The sequence below is a fragment of the Bicyclus anynana genome, chromosome 4 (genome assembly GCF_947172395.1).
Source record: "Bicyclus anynana chromosome 4, ilBicAnyn1.1, whole genome shotgun sequence".
Lineage (NCBI taxonomy): Eukaryota > Metazoa > Arthropoda > Insecta > Lepidoptera > Nymphalidae > Bicyclus > Bicyclus anynana.
In genome coordinates, this window is record NC_069086.1 from 12,496,792 (window position 1) to 12,517,865 (window position 21,074).

General features: G+C 34.8%; 1 protein-coding gene across 1 annotated transcript; it reads right to left on the reverse strand.

Moving 5' to 3' along the window:
- Nucleotides 1-1,160: 1,160 nt before the first annotated feature.
- On the reverse strand, nt 1,161-20,465 carry LOC128198064 (uncharacterized). Its single transcript, XM_052881304.1, has 5 exons — nt 20,381-20,465; nt 13,575-13,734; nt 10,879-10,984; nt 10,016-10,199; nt 1,161-3,557 (listed from the first exon to the last, which is right to left on the reverse strand). Exons 2-5 carry the CDS (start codon nt 13,723-13,725, stop codon nt 3,453-3,455), a joined length of 546 nt encoding a protein of 181 aa, XP_052737264.1. The 5' UTR covers nt 13,726-13,734; nt 20,381-20,465; the 3' UTR covers nt 1,161-3,452.
- Nucleotides 20,466-21,074: the final 609 nt, after the last annotated feature.

Consider the following 21,074-nt stretch of genomic DNA (forward strand, 5'->3'; position numbering starts at 1 on the left):
AATTATGCTGGATAATAATAATTAATACTTGATTCCCAGCTTACACCGATCAACCTCTTTAAAAGTGTGTCTTCCTTACCACGTGACATTGGCGAAGTAAATTGTACCCAATTGGTACAGCAGCAAGCCATATAATCAAAAATTGAATTGAATGCACTTAAAGGGACATTTGCTTTGTAGTTCGTGTTTGTTTTTTGCACGAAATAAATATTGTTCTGTTAAAGGCGATGGTTATTAGATAAATTACAAATGTATGCGCCTCTCTCCTCACAAGAGATGAGATATGGAGCTTAGACCCACCACGGTGCTCCAAACCACCTTAGCGGGCTTAGTAAGTAGATAATGTTTGATGTTTTAACGATCGCTTAAGTTGCACTCGACCAACGAGGTTTATTTGGAGGGTCACCAAAAAAGGTTTTGTGACATTTATAAAATGAAACTTCCAATTTAACAATACCCTAAAAGCCTTTAGTGAGTCATTGTCTGTGTTCATCATTACGGCACAACAGCACTCCCTCCTATCCTTGACCTTTGTACTCATTAATACCACTAGTAATACGGTTGTAAAGTCCCTTAAATGTAAGGTCACGACTCACGTAGATAGTAACAACACTTTCAAGACTGTGTTGTGTGTGTATTACATACTCTACTTATCATTAAAAAGGATTTGAAAGTATTGCAACAAAATCTTACACACTTAATGATTTGCTAGGTAGCTGTTGCACATAGCATTTCGCTTGCGTGCTTTTAGGAAAAATAGGAAAGATCTTTTTTCCTGGTTTCCTATATCCTTTTCTGTATCAACTACAAACCATCATCATTAGCATCCCATATTCGCACAAATCTCCTCTCAGAATGAGAGGGGTTAGGCCAATAGTCTACCACGCTAGCCCAATGCGGATTGGCAGACTTCACACACGTAGAGAATTAAGAAAATTCTCAGGTTTCATATGAGGTTTTCACACGATGTTTTTCCTTCGCCGTTTGAGACACGTGATAGTTTCTTAAATATTAGCTTGTACTTTGTTATTTTAGTATGTCTTGATGTCCTCCATCCTCCTGTACAATAAATCGTCTTATTTATGGGACAACCTGTACCTAGATATTCCTAATTTACTATTTAACTATAGGCGTTGTTGTTAGATTTAAAATAAGGAAATAACAAACTGGCACAATGAATAATAGCACATCTCTTTAATACTAAAATTGTAATGAATTATGCGTAAAACAACCTAAAAATAGATATTGAGATCGTATGAAATATAACCAGACTATTATAACGACAACAGTTATTAAATTTTACTAAGTTAACAAAGTTACTCTAAGTAAATAAATCAAATATATAATAAAATAGTTGTCATAATTGGTAGCTTTACAGTTAATTATATTATGTTGTATACAAATTTTAAGTAAAAATGGAATTTACTAAAAGTAAGATAGGTAACTACTTTTCATACAATTATTAACAGAGATAAATATTTTTAATAATTGTGTTTTTTAATAAGGAGCTGGTTTATTCTAATAATTGTTGTTTATGAACATAAACTGTCTAAAAGACGTTATAAGTCCCTGCCCGACAACATGACATGACAGGCTTGAAACAAAGAAATCGGAAAGAAAAACATGACTTACGTAGGTACGAAACTTTTGTCTTGAAGATGAAATGGAATAAAAACAGTATACAAAAGCCTTTGGTAGTTATTGCGCCTAATTTGCAGGGATATGTTGAAGTTAGTTTTATTGGTCTCCTTAAAATCTAGTTCACATCAAGTCTAGTTAGCCTTCGCATAGGTCGGCCATGTGTAGAAAAGTACATCTTAGTATTAAGTAACTTTAGTCTTCTACTTACATTTCGTTAATTCGTCTACTTACAGCTCAGTATAGTTACTTCTATAAGCAAATTCGTGCATATAATTGCGTATATTTTTACAATAATATCTTGTTGATAATTATTTTCTGAATATATAACAATTGGTAATTATAATCCAACAAACAAACAAACAAATTCTAAGACAAGACCTAAAGCAATAAAAAATTATTATTAAAGGCTTCTAGCTAACTAGCAATTATAATTTATACTTTATAGCACATAATAAATAATGACCCAGAATGAGCCTTTACAAGCAGCGTGGTGTAGCTTGTGAAACCCATAAAAATAACAAACGTCACGCGTCTCCTTGACATCCGCATATACAAACTTTATTCATAATTTGTATTTAAAAATTTAACACTAACAACAATTTCGTAAATTAATCGATTAATCAATCAACTAATAAAAAATCAATATTTAAAAACATAAGATGGCATTTTTCTTGAATAATATTGAAATTACTGATGCGACGCTTCGTGTCGTACTGACTCGAGAATGTATTCGTTTTTGAATTTTGTATTTGGACCGGCTATGACACTGTCGTGTTTCATGCTTCTATCTACCTATTATTTTTTAATCTGTGCTTTATAGGATCACTATGATAGTCCTAATACGTATTTAGGATTTCTATAGTGAGTTTAAATCTTTATGAACTTTTTTAATTAAATATATCAATTAAAACTTTTGTAAAGGAAATGAATACTTTTCAAAGTATTATTAAGTCTCTCAATTCAAAATCGAGCAAATCTCTGAATATAATGGGACTTCATCAATAGAAAGCTTTAACAACAATGGAACCCTGTGGCGAGATATCATTCCCTTACTCGTATTGGTCAAGTTATTACTTTTCGTAAGTATTGGCTACACGATATATTCCATTTACTGAGGCCCTTTGTTATGTAATGTTGTTGGGTTATTAATACTATTTAGGTATTTACACAAATAGTTTCTATTAGTTTATTAGTATTAAAAGTAGTAGGCACAGTCTAGTAGTAAATAGATTGTCGTATAAGTAATGCGAATAACTATGCGATGTGTAATCGTCGTATTTTTAACGCTTCACGGATGACCAGCGCTATATTATGACGTCATTAGGGACACAGCATTTTTGGGATCACCTTTTTGGGATCACACCATGGGACATTTTGTGTCTACACTGCATGACTTTACTATTATTATTTAGTCTGTGCGATGTGTCTTTTTATACAGATTTTATCTCTTTTTTCGTCTTTCTATTTATATCGACGTTTACTTCAACTTTATTTATAATCGTATAATCAACATTTTTACACTTAATTAACAGGATCACAACAATAGACATTATTTAACTTTGTTGTTGTAACACAATTTAAAATTTTATCTACAATAGTTTTTAATTTAAGTTGTAAAACTTCGTTTAGAATCGAAGTGGAATGTCCAGGAATAGTTTCATTCGTTCACCGATGTCGGCGATCGTGTTATCGTCGGCTATCTGCTAGCTGTCCTCGCTCTCGGCGACATCTTCGGCGTCATCGTCGAGGGGTTGGCTGGTCAGCGCAGCCCAGAGCGGCGAGCGCGCCCCGAGCTGCGCCGAGCCCCGCCGCTAGCTGTCGCGAGCGCAGGTCGCCGCGGACACTGCAAAGCTGCCCACTGCTCCCATCCCGCTGAACAGAATAGTCCCCACTTCTCTGTCTGGTGTGATTTCAACCTGCAAAGAATATGCGTATATAGAAAATTCGCTAGACAAAATATATCTCTATCTGGTGTGATTTTACCCTGTAAATCATCATCATCATTATATCAGCCGATGGACGTCCACTGCAGGACATATGCCTTTTGTAGGAACTTCCTTTGCCTGTTCATACAAAGTTTTTCCCAGTACTGGGCATGCGGGTTGGTCAGCGCAGAGCTGGATTACTCGTGTCGCGTACCCGACACGGGCCTGAGGCATTTCATAATCTGTAAATAATATGAATATATTGAAAACTCTGAACAGAATGTTCAACATACACATCTTTGTTTCAAAGAATATGCGTATGTATAAAATTGGCTTATCAGAATAGTCCACATTTCTCTTTCTGGCGTGATATCAACCTCCAAATAAAATTCGATGAACAGAATAATCCCCAGTCTCAATACACGGTGAAATCGCGCTAGGCGGAGATTTTTACCTACAAAGAATATGCGTATGTAGAAAATTGTTCATCTTTAATTTTTCTTTGTATCTGTCTCGTGGTTCAGTGGTTGGGATCGTTAGGTTCTGGGTTCGGGTTCTAGATTGAGTTTTGTAGTACTGTGGTTTTCTTTTTTCTTTTGATATATTTTCAGTGAAGTGGGAAGTTGGTGGTCTACACCCCGTGCCACGGAGTGCATGTTAGGTACGTACTGATTATAGTTGTACTGAGTCAAACATCCCTTAAACCCACCAAGTCGAACCCAGGACCTCATTTTCCGAAGTCAAATGAGCTTATCACTAGTCCAACGAGGCACATTATATAAAATAAATTAGACTTTATATTTTGATTTGGATTTCGTAGAATACCTAAATAATTTCAAACAAAAAAGATTATTAAGTTGACATGTATGAAAAGGGTCGTTTAATTATAGGTTCAAAGGGTTATGAAATATTAAAAAAAGGGTTTATTAAAAGGGCTAATCTGGCTAATATACTAATACTACATGCACGCAACGTTTTTACTCTTTTATCTTTTATATAATTAACTGCTTCGATGGTCCAGTCGAATGTGGTTTCGGATCAGAAGGTCCTGGGGTCGACTCCAGGTTTTTTTTCTTCTAAATCTTTTAAACATAAAACTGAACACACTTCAAAGACGTATTTTAGTTACATATTTTGATTTTAACACAAAACTACTAAACCGATTTTCATGAAAATGAAGTGAGGCCAATCTGAAAGTATATATTTAAAAACTTTCAAACAAAAAAAAAAAGAATTTTCCTAATTGGTTAGTAAATGAAAAAGTTATGAGATAACAAACATTAAAAAAAACATGCGTGTCGAATTGGAATCCTCCTCTTTTTTTTAAGGCGGTTAAAAATTTAATAGTAACAATTCTCTTCAGTTTGATATCCTCGGTCCACCTAGTGAGGGTCAACCAACACTGCGCTATCCGGTACGGAGTCGCGTTTCCAGCACTTTGGAACCTCAACGTCCATCGGCTCTTCGAACTATGTGGCCTGCCCATTGCCACTTCAGCTTCGCGACTCGCTGAGCTATGCCAGTGACTTTGGTTCGACTGCGGATCTCATTTCTGATTCGATCACGCAGGGAAACAAGCATAGCTCGCTCCATCGCCCGCTGAGTGACTTTCATGTCCCGCTGAGTGACCTAATTCGGACATATACCTGACCATACAGAAGTAATAAAATATTAGTGCTCACATGTTACTGTATATTGAACGTGAATGTGTAGCTAAAATGGTAAAATCTACGTCACGTCGTCCACTTTTCATGGCCTATAAAAATATGAAACAGTCTCTAGGAAAACATTTACAAAGGTTATACATTTTTTTAAAATAACATAAACATGGCTGCGAGGTTAATGTTATTTTTGTAGTACGTTTGAATTAATTGCAGTAACACACGTGACGTGAAGCGAGAATAGTCTCGCGTCACGTGTGACTATAGTATTTAGGCCTTCCTTCACACAGGAAATAAAACTATAAGAAATTGTAATTTAATTGTTATCAAATGTAAATTGTACTGTATGACTTTTTCAAAAGAGCAACTGTTGAGTTTCTTGCCGGTATCTTCTCAGCAGAACCTGCCTTCCGAACCAGTGGTAGAATCTTTACAAATAGTCAACTGACGTGTCAAAAGTGCTTGTAAACTGAGCCTACTTGAAATAAATGAATTTTGAATTTTGAATTTTTTGAATTTTAGGCCTGTAATTGTCAGCTCTTAGTCCTTTTATAATAGCTGTTAGTTTGGAACTTGATGCCCTAAGCAATCCTACCCAATCCCTAAGTGAGTGTATTCAGGAAAAACTATATATGTATATGTCGATAGAGCTCCCGGTAGATTTCAAGTTTATTCAATTGAACGCTTTAGCTGGGTCTAGTCAGTTTAACAGCGAGTGAAGGAATTGGGTGAGTCAGTTATCCGTATAGTGAGGCCATTATAATAATAACATTGCATTGTTAGTTACTTGGCTAGGAGCCAACACGGGCGGTGATGGAGAGTGTTTACATGTGGTAAAAGGGCCCTTTAACCCAACTACTAGCGGTTGCCAGTTCGTGAGCCTGCTCGTGCTTGACTCTCTACTTCACAATAGTTTACATCTGATAGTATCAGCCCTATTCTTGATCAATATTGTAGTTAGAGGGTAGAACTGTATTAGTAAGTTAAACGGTCGTTCCGGTAATGATCGATAGTGTTACTTTGTGTATCTGCCATCCTTGACACGTACAGCCTAGAACCTGCTCTGAGGCTACGGCTTCTCCATTGTCAGAAGTAAGGTTTAGTATGTTCCCCGTTATATACACAAATGTAATATAATGTTAGTACACACAAAATATTAATAGTGGAGTAGCTAACTTCGGATAATTTTTTGCAGTGATTTTGTTGGGACGTAACATATCTAATAGTACAAAATCTTTGTATTTACCTATGTCAGAAGAATGGGTTGACTAACTTTCAGCTTTTACAAAACAAAGGAGGTCTTGCCATCACAGGTTTTTGTTTATTGCCAAAGTTGCCTTGAAGTGTCTTAACCCTCTGAGTGTACACAGTAGCGTATACAGTAGCCTAGCAGTTAGATTTACATGTACGATTTATTGTTTCCGGTGGTAACTGTATGTTAGGATTGCAATTTGCACTGTTCCAAACCACTATCCATCATCATGTATGTAGCTATTCTGTTTAGTTTACTACGATGGTAACATATCATGGTGTTTGAACGGATAGATATATTTTTTTCTTTTACAAAATGTAATGTACTGAATATTATGAGAACTCGGAAACGGGTCAGGCGATTTGAATGAAATTTTATATTTAGATACGTTTTGCATTTTAACTTTATTTAAATGTAAGTATTTTTGAGAGACTGCGATGATGAATAACGTTAATTATTAACATAAATTTTAACCCCCGACGCAAAAAGGGGGATGTTATAAGTTTGAGGTTTCTATCTGTTTGTCTGTCAGTCCGTCTGTGGCACCATAGCTCCCGAATGGATGATGCGATTTTAATTTAGTTCTTTATGTATGAAAGGTGACTTATGAGCGAGTATTCTTGTAGTTTGATGAAAATCGGTTGAGCAGTTTAAAGTTCTGGGAGTTGAAAGTGGGGAAGAATAACCGAATGTCTGCAAATATACTCGAGTGGGGTCTCAAATTAAAGCGCACTGAAAAATAACATTGATATGACTTGATCGAGAGTGTAATTAATGGCCTTCGGGGATTTTTCAAAATTTCCAATTTTATGTTATCTTTAATAAAGTTACCATTTGTACTAATGCCACAGAATAGTGTCTCGTATTTATATCGTATTCCGAGATATATAGTTAATACACTGCAGGTGTTAATAATAATTTATGTAACTATTATTGAACAAAGTTTGGACAGTTACAATATATTGATTTTTATGATTTGTTTTATTAGACTATCTTTTATAACTATTTCTAAATTTTCTTGCAAGTAGTCTTAGTAGAACTTGGTACATCTGTAATATTATATTATTTTTGGAACTCCTTTCCACAAGTAAGGAAGTTCACTCAATTGAGAGTGATCTGAATGGATAGGTCATGACAGACAACTTTTATAGCCGTATAGATTATCATCACCGACACCGAAACATTCTCATTATCCTGAGAATGTTTTGGGTGTCAGTGTATAACTAACATTAATTAATCAATTTATTATTTTTTATATTTACATACTTTATTGCACAAAAGAAAAACAATAACAAAGAAAATAGAAAGGAGCAACAAAGACATTAGGTACAATTAATATTAATTAATAGGTAGAGCAAAGTAAGAGTAAGTACGTAGCAAAGAAAGAATGTTCATGTTATTTCACAAAGCTGAAACAGAAACCAATGCTACAATATAAATGCTAAGGTTTATCTGCCAGCACTAAAGAAATGTTAATAGGGACTCATAAACGTATGTGGCACACAGAGGTAATAAGATTGAATGTTACATTGTGCCATAAACGTTTGTAATTCTGGAAATTATTACGATTTTTCCCAGAATAACATAAATATAAAGTCTTTTTTCAATATCTGGGCATGTAAGCCGGGATTTTATAGATACTAGCAGTTGTAGGCGACGTCTTCCGCATACATCTGCTTTCTCTCGATATTAAGATTTTATCCGCAATGTGATGCACATACGTACTTCTCGACGTCGCCTTCTATATTTACACACTATATAAGCACTACAAACACACATACACACAATATATAATGCAAACTTCGTAAGAATTAGAAACATACACACTATAAGTACCACGTTTGAAGTTCTAATAGCTTCACGATTAAGGAGCAATTCTGCAACGATATTTTTGTAAGTCAAAAGTTTGAATTTTGAATTTGTCCCTCCTTTTCTGTCTTAAATTTGGTGTAAGACAGAAGAATACAGACGGATTCTAAACTCAACAGTCTCAAACTAAACAGTCTCTCAACTCAAACTAAACAGTCGGGAAAAATATATCGATACAGTGCTATTTCGAAAGTATTGAAAATATTATAATCTCAATTTCTGAAGATATATAAGGTTTGGACATAAAACTTTAAAACCAACAAATAAAATCATACCAATAATATAGTAACATTTACCATTTTAACCCTCTTTCGGTTACATTACGAGATAAAAATAATATGTATCTAATGATTTGTATTAGTTCATTTTCCTTTATGCTTACCTTACACTGGTACTTACTAACTTACCCGTTACAACAGGTATGTTAGTAAGTACCAGTGTTAGACTTTCTTTCCAATTTCCAAAGTTTCCAATAAAATTATGAAATATCTAATTTTAATTTAATCAATCATCAATGTTCCATTGATGTGAACTATACGTTTAGTGCTTTGACTTTCAAGATTACCATTTATGCACAGGATGCAGTAAAATGCAATGTGCTACGTGATATTTACACGTTACAGTAGCTACATTTAGGATTAGGATTATTCTGACTTTAATGGGCCATTAATTTACTTCATTTGACAGCGAATGTTGGAGCTGGGAGATTTCCCAGCTGTGTCGTGACCAGATGAGAGAAAAAGGTCGATGCTCCAAAATTTAATACTTACATTAATTTATTTACTGCTAAATATAAAACTTGATGAAGTTCATTGCCTTAGCACATTGTTTCAGTCACTTTTTATTTATTTAGTTTATGGCGCTTTAGTACCTACTACTGTAGCAGACAGAGTTAATGCTTTCTCGGATAACTTTAGTTTTGGAACCCTTATATTTTTAAGTTAGAGACTTAGCATAGTACCATACTTATTCATCACTATTGTACAATAATTAACAAGGAAAGTAATTAACTATTACTGCAATGATGTACTCCGGTCTCAAATTAAAATAAAAATCAAAAGGCATAGTTGTCTGTGTACGAGTAAATGTGAAAGGTCTTGTCTTGAAAATGTCCCTGTCATATTTTGTGTAAACCTTTCGGTGATCTTTTTTTTTGACGACCTCTCTGTCGTTGATAGTGCTGTGCATCTCATCGGAGAGGGCCTGGGTTCGATGTCCACTACAGGTCAAAATTTAATATTTTCTAAATTGGCTTAGGTCTGGTCTGGTAGGCTTCGGTTGTGACTAGTTATCACATTTTACGCCGTTTGATAGGATGCCGCATAGACACCGTCAGAGGTAGGTATAATCTACAAATACTAATATTATAAAGCGGAAGAGTTTGTTTGTTTGTTTGATTGAACGCGCTAATCTCAGGAACTACTGGTCCGATTTGAAAAATTCTTTCAGTGTTAGATAGCCCATTTATCGAGGAAGGCTATAAGCTATATTTTATCCCCGTATTCTTACGGGAACGGGAACCACGCGGGTGAAACCGCGCGGCGTCATAAATAAAATAAAATTGAAGCTCTTCCAAGTTAGCCCGCTTCTTAATTCATCGTCACTTAAAATCAGTTTAGATCGCACTCGAGGGTTAACTTTGTCATTAATAAAAAAATAAAACTTACTTGTGACATTGTGGTTTGTTCGGGGTCGGATCGTTCTTCCAGCACAGTGTCCAGTTCCAGATTAGGCGGGGGTCGAGGCGACCTGATGAGGCTGACTGCGCGAGGCCGGTTCTTCATTGGGGATAGCCTCACCACCGACAGTTCGCCGCGGTCCAGCTCGCAGTTACGTCTGCGTGCTCTCTCCCTACACATAGATAGTCAAAGCTTTAAACTGCACTTCATAGATGTAAAAACGTACTGTCCTTGAGGACTCTACGAACCTATATACAAAAAATATGATATGTTGTATTTCTGTAGGTATGTACCTAATGCACAAGACTCGACTTCAACAAAGAATTTTTACTGAATTTTTAATCTACACTGGCTATGATAAGTGTTATCATCATCATCATTGATTCTATTTTTAATCTTCTTTTGCAGGGCTTAGACAAAGCGGTTTTTTGGAGCTCCAGACTAGCACGCTGCTCCAATGTGGGAAAACAGCACAAAAACTAACTCAGCATTATGGCAAGTCTAACTGTTTTAAACCCTTCAAAGGGTTAAAGAGAAAGGCTTAGATATACCAAAAAAGGGGTAAGGTTATTAACTTGTATTTCACTGAAGTTCTCCCTCTAATTTCCCTCTTTTTACGTCGATCAGGGTTTAGAAATATTCCACAACCTAAAGTACTAGCGGACGCCTACGATTTCCTCCGCGAGGAATTCAGTTGTTCACAAATCCCGAGGGAACCATGGATTTTGCCGGGATAAAAAGTACGTGTTAATCCAGAGTAAAATCTATTTCCATTCCAAATTTCAGCCAAATCGCTTTAGTAGTAGCGCCTTTAAAGAGTAACAAACATCCATACAAACTTTCGCGTTTACCTGGCTAATTTTGCTCTTCTTCGCAAACAGCATATAACTGTTAGCGCCAACAATGGAAAGCCAAATATACAGGACACAATTGGCACCACTATCGACTCGGGCGTCACTGCAACAATGGCGCTCTGTTAGGGGGTTATTATTTACACCTTTTAAGAGAGACGGAAACAAAGAGAATGGGGTTACCGGCTAACAAAGAAAAGTACCTGCCTGCGGCATAATTTCTTGACTTTGCCGTTCTACGCTCTAATTACGACACAGTTTGTACGGTCTTACTATTTAAATTTTTAGAGAAATTATAGGTTTTAATTTCCATGACTATTCTTTTTGTCTATTACTCGTAGATATCATAAAGTAGATTTAAATATTTATTTACTAGCTGAATACAATATGGCGTGTTTTCCCCATATTTATTGAGTAAAATTTTGTTAAGTAGCATTTTGCATAGTAATTTTGTTAAGTAGCATTTAGCTTATTTTGTAGTTCGTTTTAGCTAAAACCACAAAGTATATTTCCTAGCATGCACAAAATATACTTTAATGGATATAGCTAAAACTGATCTAACAATTTTAGACTTCAGTTCAGTTTTATTAAAAAAAACTGTATAGTATAAACCAAAACTGTATATTATATTATAAAAATAACTGTATAGTAAAAAAAATGTTTGTTGGAAAATATAACTAGTATACTATAACATAATTATTTTAGTAATGTCTTTAAACATAACTATAATCCTCTATTCCTTCTATCACCTCGAACTAGCGCGCGTCAAACTAGCGAGAAGCGAACCATAAACCTTCTGGATTTTAGTCTGCTCTCTCATCTTTTTGAAAGAAAGCTTTTAACGTTATAAATAGATAAAATCATGCCATCTACCATACTTTTTGTACTATTAAAGGTTACAGTGAAGAAATCTATAACGCGGCCGGGTCTGACATTTATACATTGAAATCGAATTAGAGGGGTGAACGAGAAACAATAATGGATTTAAGACTACACGTAGGACAAATATAGTTATGAATATGAATGTTTTCAAATATTTTTACGGCCTCCATGACGCAGTAGTATGCGCGGTGGATTTACAAGACGCAGATCCTGACTTCGGTCCCCGGCTTTACCGATTGAGGTTTCCTAAATCGGTCCTGATATGGCTGGTGGGCGACTAGTTACGACCCTACCGGCAAAGACGTACCGCCAACCGATTTAGCGTTCCGGTACGATGTCATGTAGAAAACGAAAGTGGTGTGGATTTTCATCATCCTTCTAACAAGTTAGCCCGCTTCCATCATCATTTACGATCAGGTGAGGTTGTAGTCAAAGGCTAACTTGTAAAGAAAAAAATAAATGTTCTGTATGTACTTCAAAAGAACATTACCACTTACCTAATTTAATACATTATTATTGCGGATTCATAAGCGTGGATAGTTAGAATAACGTGTACCTACAACATGTAGTAAGGATTTCGATTAAAGTGGAGTTGTTGTTATTCACTTAATCCGATGAGTGGAAAGCTTAGCATCGCTCTCGTGACTGGCCTTAATTCTAAATTCGGTGGTATCGGATTGGAGCGAAAAATGACCCTTCGTCCCGGCCGTTCTCGGACAAAATTGTTTGCATTTCACTTTGTTTCGAAAATATTTGCGACATTTTAGATACCTACCGTGCTCGGAAATAAAATTCTTACTAAAAATTCTCGCTGTTAACGCTTTTGCGGTAGGTATTTAGGTAGTCGCCGGAAAAGGGAAAATTTAACGTAGACGAAAATTCGCCGAAGGGTCCAATTTTAAGGGGCAATATAATATCGCGCTCTTACAGGAAAATATCCACTACTATTTAGATCGTTAAAAAGACGCAATTGTGTTTTCGTAATGGATTTTCTGTAACTAGGTGTTCTGGAAGATTTTTTTTTTAAATCAACAGAATAATTTCCACTAAACAGACAAAGCGCTGGTCTTCTATGACCTCGCTGTACCTACCATAATAAAGGTAGGTACGTTTTTATTATGTTAACTGACTGATTCAGAAACTTAAAGTCCAAAGTACTACTCTATAAATCTGATAGAAAATCTCATTCACATGAGAGTTTAACGGACGTTAAAAAAAGCGCTTATTTAACTTTTATAAAGTTCTTAATTTAATTCATGAGTCTATTTATTCCAATGCCTTAAATTGAAAATGCAACACTGCTCGAAAAAAGCGTTGTATTTTAAAAACACTGTCATGTGAACATTTACTTGGGAATGCATTTGTTGTATTTGAACGCTTTTTTAACGTCCGTAAATAAAACTCTCGTGCGAATGAGGGCTTAATGGCTTTCTTCGTAAACGAAATCGAAAGCGTTCCTTCGTAATATTTAATTATTTGTTAAACCGACTTCGAAGACGTGGGTATTTCAGTTTGATTTTAACACTAAATTAGTAAACCGATTTTCATGAAAATTAAATGGGACAAATCTGGAAGTATACACTTTCAACCAAAAAAAGTCTTTTTTTAATAATTGACGAAGTTATGAGGTAACAAACATTAGAACAAAAAACATTCACGTCGAATTAAGAACCTCCTCTTTTTTGTCCCAACGCAACGAAAAAGATAGCAATATTTCCGGTTGTGCGTGCGTTGTGTGTACTATAGGTTAACATTTGTCTATTTACTTCACGAGACGAATTTGTTTGTTCGCATGTCAGTAAATAATATCTAACCTGTTGGATAAATAATGATAGGTGGTCGCTTGTTGCCGTTGGTGGGTTTGCCGACGCCGATCACATTGCTGGTGGCGGTGCTGGCGGTAGTGGCAGTGGTGCCACTGAAGCTGCCGAGGACGGAAGAGTTGGTTGCCGTCGTACGGGCCATAGTGCTGATCTGTTGAAGTTGTATTAATTAGAACAAAGTTATCATCATCATCATCATCTTCATTATCATCATTATCTTCATATTCGGCTCACTGTTGAGCTAGACTGCTAGAGTCTCCTAACAGAATGAGAGGGGTTAGGCTAATGGTCCACCACGTTGACTTCATGTGGATTGACAGACTTAGAGAATAAAAAAAATTCTCAGATTTCCTCACGATGGTTTTCCTTCACCGTTTGAGACACGAGGTATTTAGTTTCTTAAAATGCCCACAACTGAAAAGTCGGAGGTGTAAGCCTCGGATCAGATTCGAACCTATGCCCTCCGAGTCTATGGCAGAGGACATATTCACTGGGCTATCAGTATCACGGCTCAATTAGAACAAATATCGGTTATTCTACACTAACTTTCATGTTAATATAGCAGAAAGTCCTCATTCGCATGAGAGTTAAAACAGCGATACGTTAAATAATACCCAGCGTTGCCGCTTTTATTTTCGTTCTTAATTTAATTCATGGTCTATTTCCAACGCCCAAAATTAAAAATGCAATAGTGCTCGATAAAAATGCGTCGTGTTTTAAAAACGCTGTCATGTGAATTTGGAATGCAAATTGGGAATACATTTGCTGTATTTTGTATAACGCTTTTTTGAAGCCCGTTAAAAAAGCTCTCGTGCGAATGAGGGCTTATTGTGGTACTATTCAATATTTTGTTCTTAATTATCAACCCACTGAAGTGGACAACAAAATGTCAACATCTACATACTAATGATTATGGTGTCCCTCAGGGTAGCATATTGGGTCCATTACTGTTTCTATTATATATTAATGACCTTTCTGTAAACATATCACACCCTTCTATTCTTTTCGCTGATGACACCACAGTAATTATACCTTGTGAAGACAAACGGACACATGAAACTGAAGTAAACACTTCACTGAGGGAAACTGTAAACTGGTTAGAGAACAATAATCTAAGCGTAAATATCAAGAAAACAAAGTGTATACAATTTAAGACTAAAAGAGGACAAAATCAGACACTTGACATTGAATTTAATAATGAAATTATTGACATTGCTTATTGTACAAATTTTTTAGGAATTAAGTTTGACGAGCATTGCGATTTTAAAAATCATATTGAGGACATTTGTGGTAAAATTAATAAGTTTATACACCCCTTACGTCGCCTTAGACGAACCGTTTCCATTGATGCTGCACTGACAGCCTACCATGGCTATGTCATGTCTGTGCTGCGTTACGGAATCGTAATATGGGGAAACTCTGTAAGTATAAACAAACTGTTTGTAACACAAAAAAAGTGTATTAGAAGCATTTTTCTTATGGAACAGACTGATTCATGTAGGCCTATATTTGAGACCCATAACCTACTAACACTACCATGTTTATATATTTATGAAGCGTCAGTTTTCGTACATCGGCACTTAGAATATTTCAAAATAAATGAAAATCCACGGAAAAGAAATAAGGTTCGGTTATGTCAAATGCAATATAAATTAAAACAGTCATTAAAATCACCTCATGCCATGTGCGTTAAAATATATAATAAATTAGATGAAGGTTTAAAAAACCAAACTACTCGCAATTTTAAAACCAATCTCTTTCGCTGGCTGTGTAGTAAAACATTTTATTCAGTACATGAATTTCTTGCTAATAAATTATAATCATTGTCTGACATTCTAATATTACGACTAATGCTTGACTTTCTTTTAATCTATAATTATTCTATTTTTTAATTATTATTTATCGTGTATTATGTACTCTGACGTAGACTAAATTTCGTTTTGACATGTATAATTTTATGCTTATTTCAAATTTAAATTGTATCACTAAATTAAAACAATTGTATGATTGTGGGTAAGTAATATATACTCAAACAATCATATAAATTGTAAAATTTGCGCGCCATTTATATGGCAATACACTGTGACTTTATATTTTGTATGTCCATCTTGTATATTTATTAAGTGTATTAAGGCAAATAAAGTTCATTTCATTTCATTTCATTTCATATGATATACACAGTAAGAACCGGATTACATTTGTAATTTGTATTTGATATACACAGTAAGAACCGGATTACATTTGTAATTTGTATTTGTATGTAGATGACATTTTGTCAATTGATTTATTTATTATTTTCATGAGTTGATAATAAAGACAAAAATATGAAAATAGGCCAGCTGGATAATGATTAAGATGATTATGATGATGACACTGACTAAGTAAATATTGTTTCGAGTCCTTGTCGTTTGTTATTTTCTATGAGAGAGAATGAATTAAAAATCATATTATTCCATCTAGCCGCTACGCTGTAGTATAATAAATATAAACGACACATATTAATCAACGTAACTAAACATATCAATATTTATCTTTGTTTATTAGATCGCCATACGTATTTTTGTTACTCTGTTGAAGTAATATTTGCCGTATTTATTATCTTAGGCGTACCAAATAAATATGCGGGTCGGCATGATACGGCGCGAGGGTAGTAATTGAATATGTGTGTAAAGGAATATTCGGGGATAAAGACGTCCGGTCATCTCGAGCACATGCTACAGATATTCTGTTTGGTATATTCTGCTCAACTGAGGCCCGTAATTACTAGAAACAAAAACAGCAAATAAATGAATAAGCTTGGAAGGTTTTTCTGAATAGGCATGTATCAAATTAAGGGAGAACATTTTATGTATTATGTATTAACAGGGGCTGCCTTAAGCCGGTAACAGGTCTTTGAACGGTTCTCTTATATCAGCCTAAACATTTTTAAAGAATATCACACTTAGCACTAATATTATAAATCCGAAAGTTTGTGTGTATGTGTGTAAGTATGTTTGTTCCTCCTTTACGCTTCGACTACTGAAGCGATTTGGCTAAAATTTGCAATGAAAATAGATCTTACTTTGGATTAACACATAGTCTACGTTTTATCCCTGAAAAATCTATAGCTCCCGTCCAACTAGTCAGAAAAAATTGTATTAGGAGTGGGTACGACAATATACCAGGCGGGTGGGAATCGAACCACGATCTCTCGGTGATAAGTCCAGCCGTTTTACCGCTGATTAATGCTAAAATAAAAGCTCGTAAAACAGACTCCAGTTAAACAATAGTGGTTGAACTGGGAAATGAAACAAATTTATCTGCTATCAAAACTTATAAATTGAACTGAAGTTCAAAATGAAAATTTCTATTCGCAATATTTATTGGAATAAGCAGTCCATTTTATGTAACATCGGCGTCCCAATTTATACAATCAAAAGCCTAACTAGGATATCCTGGTGCGGGGTTGAGCCTGTGGATTTTATGATTCGAGCAAATTGTGCGCTGTTTACAGCCTGTTTATGAATTTAGTTGCTCAAAATTTTAATGAAGTGAATATCAGAATATTAAATTTCCCTTCCAAGCTTATGGCATTTAAATCGTGAAGACTTTATTACAATAATAGAATCTCTCTTTTTGCGAAATGTTGTTTGTTTCGTCAATTATTACTATAAAATAAGGAAAGATACATTTTCAGGGAGGCAGTACAGGACCCACAATAGGAAAGTTAGCTGGCACAGAAGAGAAGTAGGCTGATTAAAATAATCTACACTAATATTATAAAGCTGGAGAGTTTGTTTGGTTATTTGATTGAACGCGCTAATCTCAGGAACTACTGGTTCGATTTGAAAAATTATTTCAGTGTTAGATAGTCCATTTATCGAGGAAGGCTATAGGGTATATATATTATGCCCGTATTCCTACGGGAACGGGAACTACGCGGGTAAAACTGCGCGGCGTCAGCTAGTATATTCTAAAAAAGACGCCCAACATAATTTTATTATGGGTGTGTGAAAATTTACATGAATGAATGAAACTTGTACAGTAAGATAATACTTATTGAGTTTCATTTATTTATGTAAATTTTCACACACACATACATCAAGTTACATTTTATTCATACATTAAATTAAATGATATGATTTTGATGATGATATGATGAAAATTAGGCTTATCAGGTGAAGAAATATTCTATTAGGGGTAGACAAAATAGGCTTCAAAACTTACTTGCACAAATTTTAATTAATAATTTTTAAAATTGAAATTCAGAATATTAAATTTCCCTTCGAAAACTTATTGCATTGTTAACAAATACTGTCAAAACTTTATAATAAGTAGTCATGGAAACTCTCTTTGTATTCCCTCGTCTCTTGTTGTTTAGATAATGCGGGATGCGCTGTCAAAGTTTTGAATTTTCGACAATGAACTAAAAATACTTTGGCGGCTTCCATTCTAAAAGTTTCTAGACCCCTATTTGAAAATATTGAAACAATTTTAAGAAAATTTAGTTTGAACAAGTAACAGTAAATGTTTAACTTCTCTAATCTGCCTCTGTAGTCAAGTGGCACGTCGATTCTCTTTCTACGATCGCAAACGCTTTTAAAACTAGAAAAATGTATGGGAATGACAGATCTTTATCACGTTACCTGTCGATAGCAAATGTCATTCCCATACATTTTTCTAGTTTTCGAAGCGTTAGCGATCGTAGAAAAAGAATCGACGTGTCATTTGGCTTCAGGAGCTTTTACCTACCGGTCGGACCAGGGTGACGTTGTCGCATGGGTTCGTCGGCTTTTCGCGGATGATAGCAAAATAAATAAATTACTCCTGCTTCTATCCAATACATATTATGAATTACATAGAGATGAATATAGCTTTGTGATGTGATTGTGAAAATTGATAACGTCCTTCGATTTCATTTCCTTATGGATCCTAAGCCAATTGAAATATCCAGAGTCGGTGTACATTAACACACAAAGTGGCATTGAAATACCCTTTTTCGAAGGTCCAATTTCCATCACAATCTTATCAGAAGAAGTATTCGCACGTACTTTCTTTTACTTCGCAGTATTAGTACGACTGTGAGAAAAAGATAAGGCTGAAAACCAAAATTAATATTGTATGCTCTCTAAATCTCTCTAATTTTGGAATCTGTATACTAATACTATTTATATCTATATATATATTTGGCTGGTGGGAGGGAGGGGTTTCCGTAGCAGTACGAGAATGAAATATAGTTTATAACATCTAGGGTTAGTGTAGTTCCCAACAGTGAAAAATTTTTCAAATCGGTTCAGGAGTTTCGGAGCCTATTCAATGCAAACAAACAAACAAATATTATGTCACTACAAATATCGCACTAATTTTGTACGTGTTTATAAATACAGATGTTCTTGTAACTCCTTGACTCCGAAACTACATGACCGATTTGCCTGAAACTTGGATTGGGGATTTTACCTCGGATTTCACACAGATTGCTTTTATATCGGAAAATCCAAAGCTTTCGCGAATTCATAGAATTTGTGAAAAACAGAATTTCACGTGAACGAAATATATTTCTAACTAAAATAAAACAAAAAAGGATTTTTTCACTTAATCCTACAATAACTTGAGAAGTCTTATCCTTGAGAAGTCTTAAATTCACTATTCACTTTATAAATAATTCTTTGGAACGAAAAATGATGAAAATTGCCCAAAAAATTGTTATGTTTGGTTGATATTTGGTTTGATAGATTTTATTATAGTCTGGTATACTACTTACGCTATTTTTTAACCGACTTCAAAAAAGGAGGAGGTTTCATCTGAAACCTGAAACTAAAAACCGCAGAGCACTGCTGTGGAATATATTCGTAATATGAAAAATGTAATCGAATTTTGTGATCATCACAGAAATGTAGCCAATTTAGAAATTATGATATGAAGCCCACGGGGTTTATGACTGTGTCAGAGAGGTCAGACCTAATTGAATTTCCTTATCAGTTAGTTAATTTAACCTGTCCAATGTCCGTTCACGTCACTGCGAAAATAGTAATGATTCCCGCGAGCCACTTTACAAAAGTAGAGTTCTAACTTAAAATGTTTTTAAGTATGTGGGGATGGATGTATAGATGTTTATTTTTTAAATATCTTTATTGCTACAAACATATAAAAACATTTAAATTTTAGAACTAAGGATAAAATGCTGTGCAGGAGGTTTATTATAACAAACATATAAAAACATACAATATCTTAGAACTAAGGATAAAATGCAGTGCAAGAGGTGACCATATCATTAATAGTGATCTCTTCCAGGCTGCCATACATATGTATAAACCAGTGACTTGAGTGACAGAATTTAAACAATTTGTTACTCTTTCACGTAAGAATTTTATTCAGTTTTGGCGTAAAGATTACAATCCAGAATACAAACAAAAAAGAATTTTCAAAATCGGTCTATAAATGACGGAATTATCGCTGGACATACATAAAAAAACATACATACAGCCGAACGTAGAACCTCCTTCTTTTTGGAAGTCGGTTAAAAAATAAAACACAGCATGTACTCGGAAAAGTAAAGAGTTTCCGTGGGAGCGTAAAAATCCAAAATTTAAGCGGCTAACGTCGCGGGGACCAACTAGTTTGTAACATCGTAAAATTCGGAAAACGGTGAGTTTTCCAATAAAAAAAAAATTAATAGCAAATTCACAGTATATTATTTTTTTTGACGTCCGTTTATCCTAATATATGATAATTAATATGTGGAGTCGTCATAAAGCCTGCCCCCGTTATAAATCTAAAGTGCAATTCGTGAACAGCTTTACATGTCATTTCATACTCACCGATGCGCAGCGATATGCACTGGCGATGTTTTAATTGTTATAACACAAACATATTTTCTTAATTAATCTAGTTTTCTTTTCAATATTGATTAGGTATTATTTTATATACAAGGTTTATTCACGTCAGTTTTATTAGCAGATCGAGGTATTTCACGTATTTCAGCGTCCCGTCACGCGGCCCGAGATACGAGCTTCCCGTGGTTCGACCGTCAGTATACTGAAGCTCTGGGCCTGGAATGGAACGTTACTGAAACAACCGCCTAGATGCAGTTCGGCGCGCCCCGTATTCAGGGTCTTTTATTAATATGAATTCGAATTTTCGGCAGTGCAAGCCCCTTTTAAATGGCGCGATTTACAAAGGACAGGGGTGAACGTCGTTTGTTTTCAAAAGGTTTTCTTTATCGGAAGGGGACTGAGTTTTATGTTCACTTTAGTAATGTATTGTTTTATTTAATATTTAATTAAATGAAATTTAATAGCCATTCTGTTTCATAAACATTCCCTTTTATAAATTCCCACATTGATTTCTGAGTCGTGAAAATTTAATGAGAATAAATTACCTTTGCTTGATTATTTTTATTTACTCGTATAGCTACATGTAGAGTAAAAATATAAATAAGTTATTATGTATATACACATTTTTTATTTTAATGATCACATTAAATGGAACGAAGAAAAGAAACAGAGACCTCAT

Excerpts from the sequence above, each read along its gene's own strand:
- LOC128198064 (XM_052881304.1), bottom strand. The coding sequence starts at position 13,725 with ATGGCCCGTACGACGGCAACCAACTCTTCCGTCCTCGGCAGCTTCAGT. Across the intron at positions 10,985-13,574 it reads TATCATTATTTATCCAACAG|TGACGCCCGAGTCGATAGTG; the intron begins GTTAGATATTAT and ends CCATTGTTGCAG. Across the intron at positions 10,200-10,878 it reads AGAAGAGCAAAATTAGCCAG|GGAGAGAGCACGCAGACGTA; the intron begins GTAAACGCGAAA and ends ATCTATGTGTAG.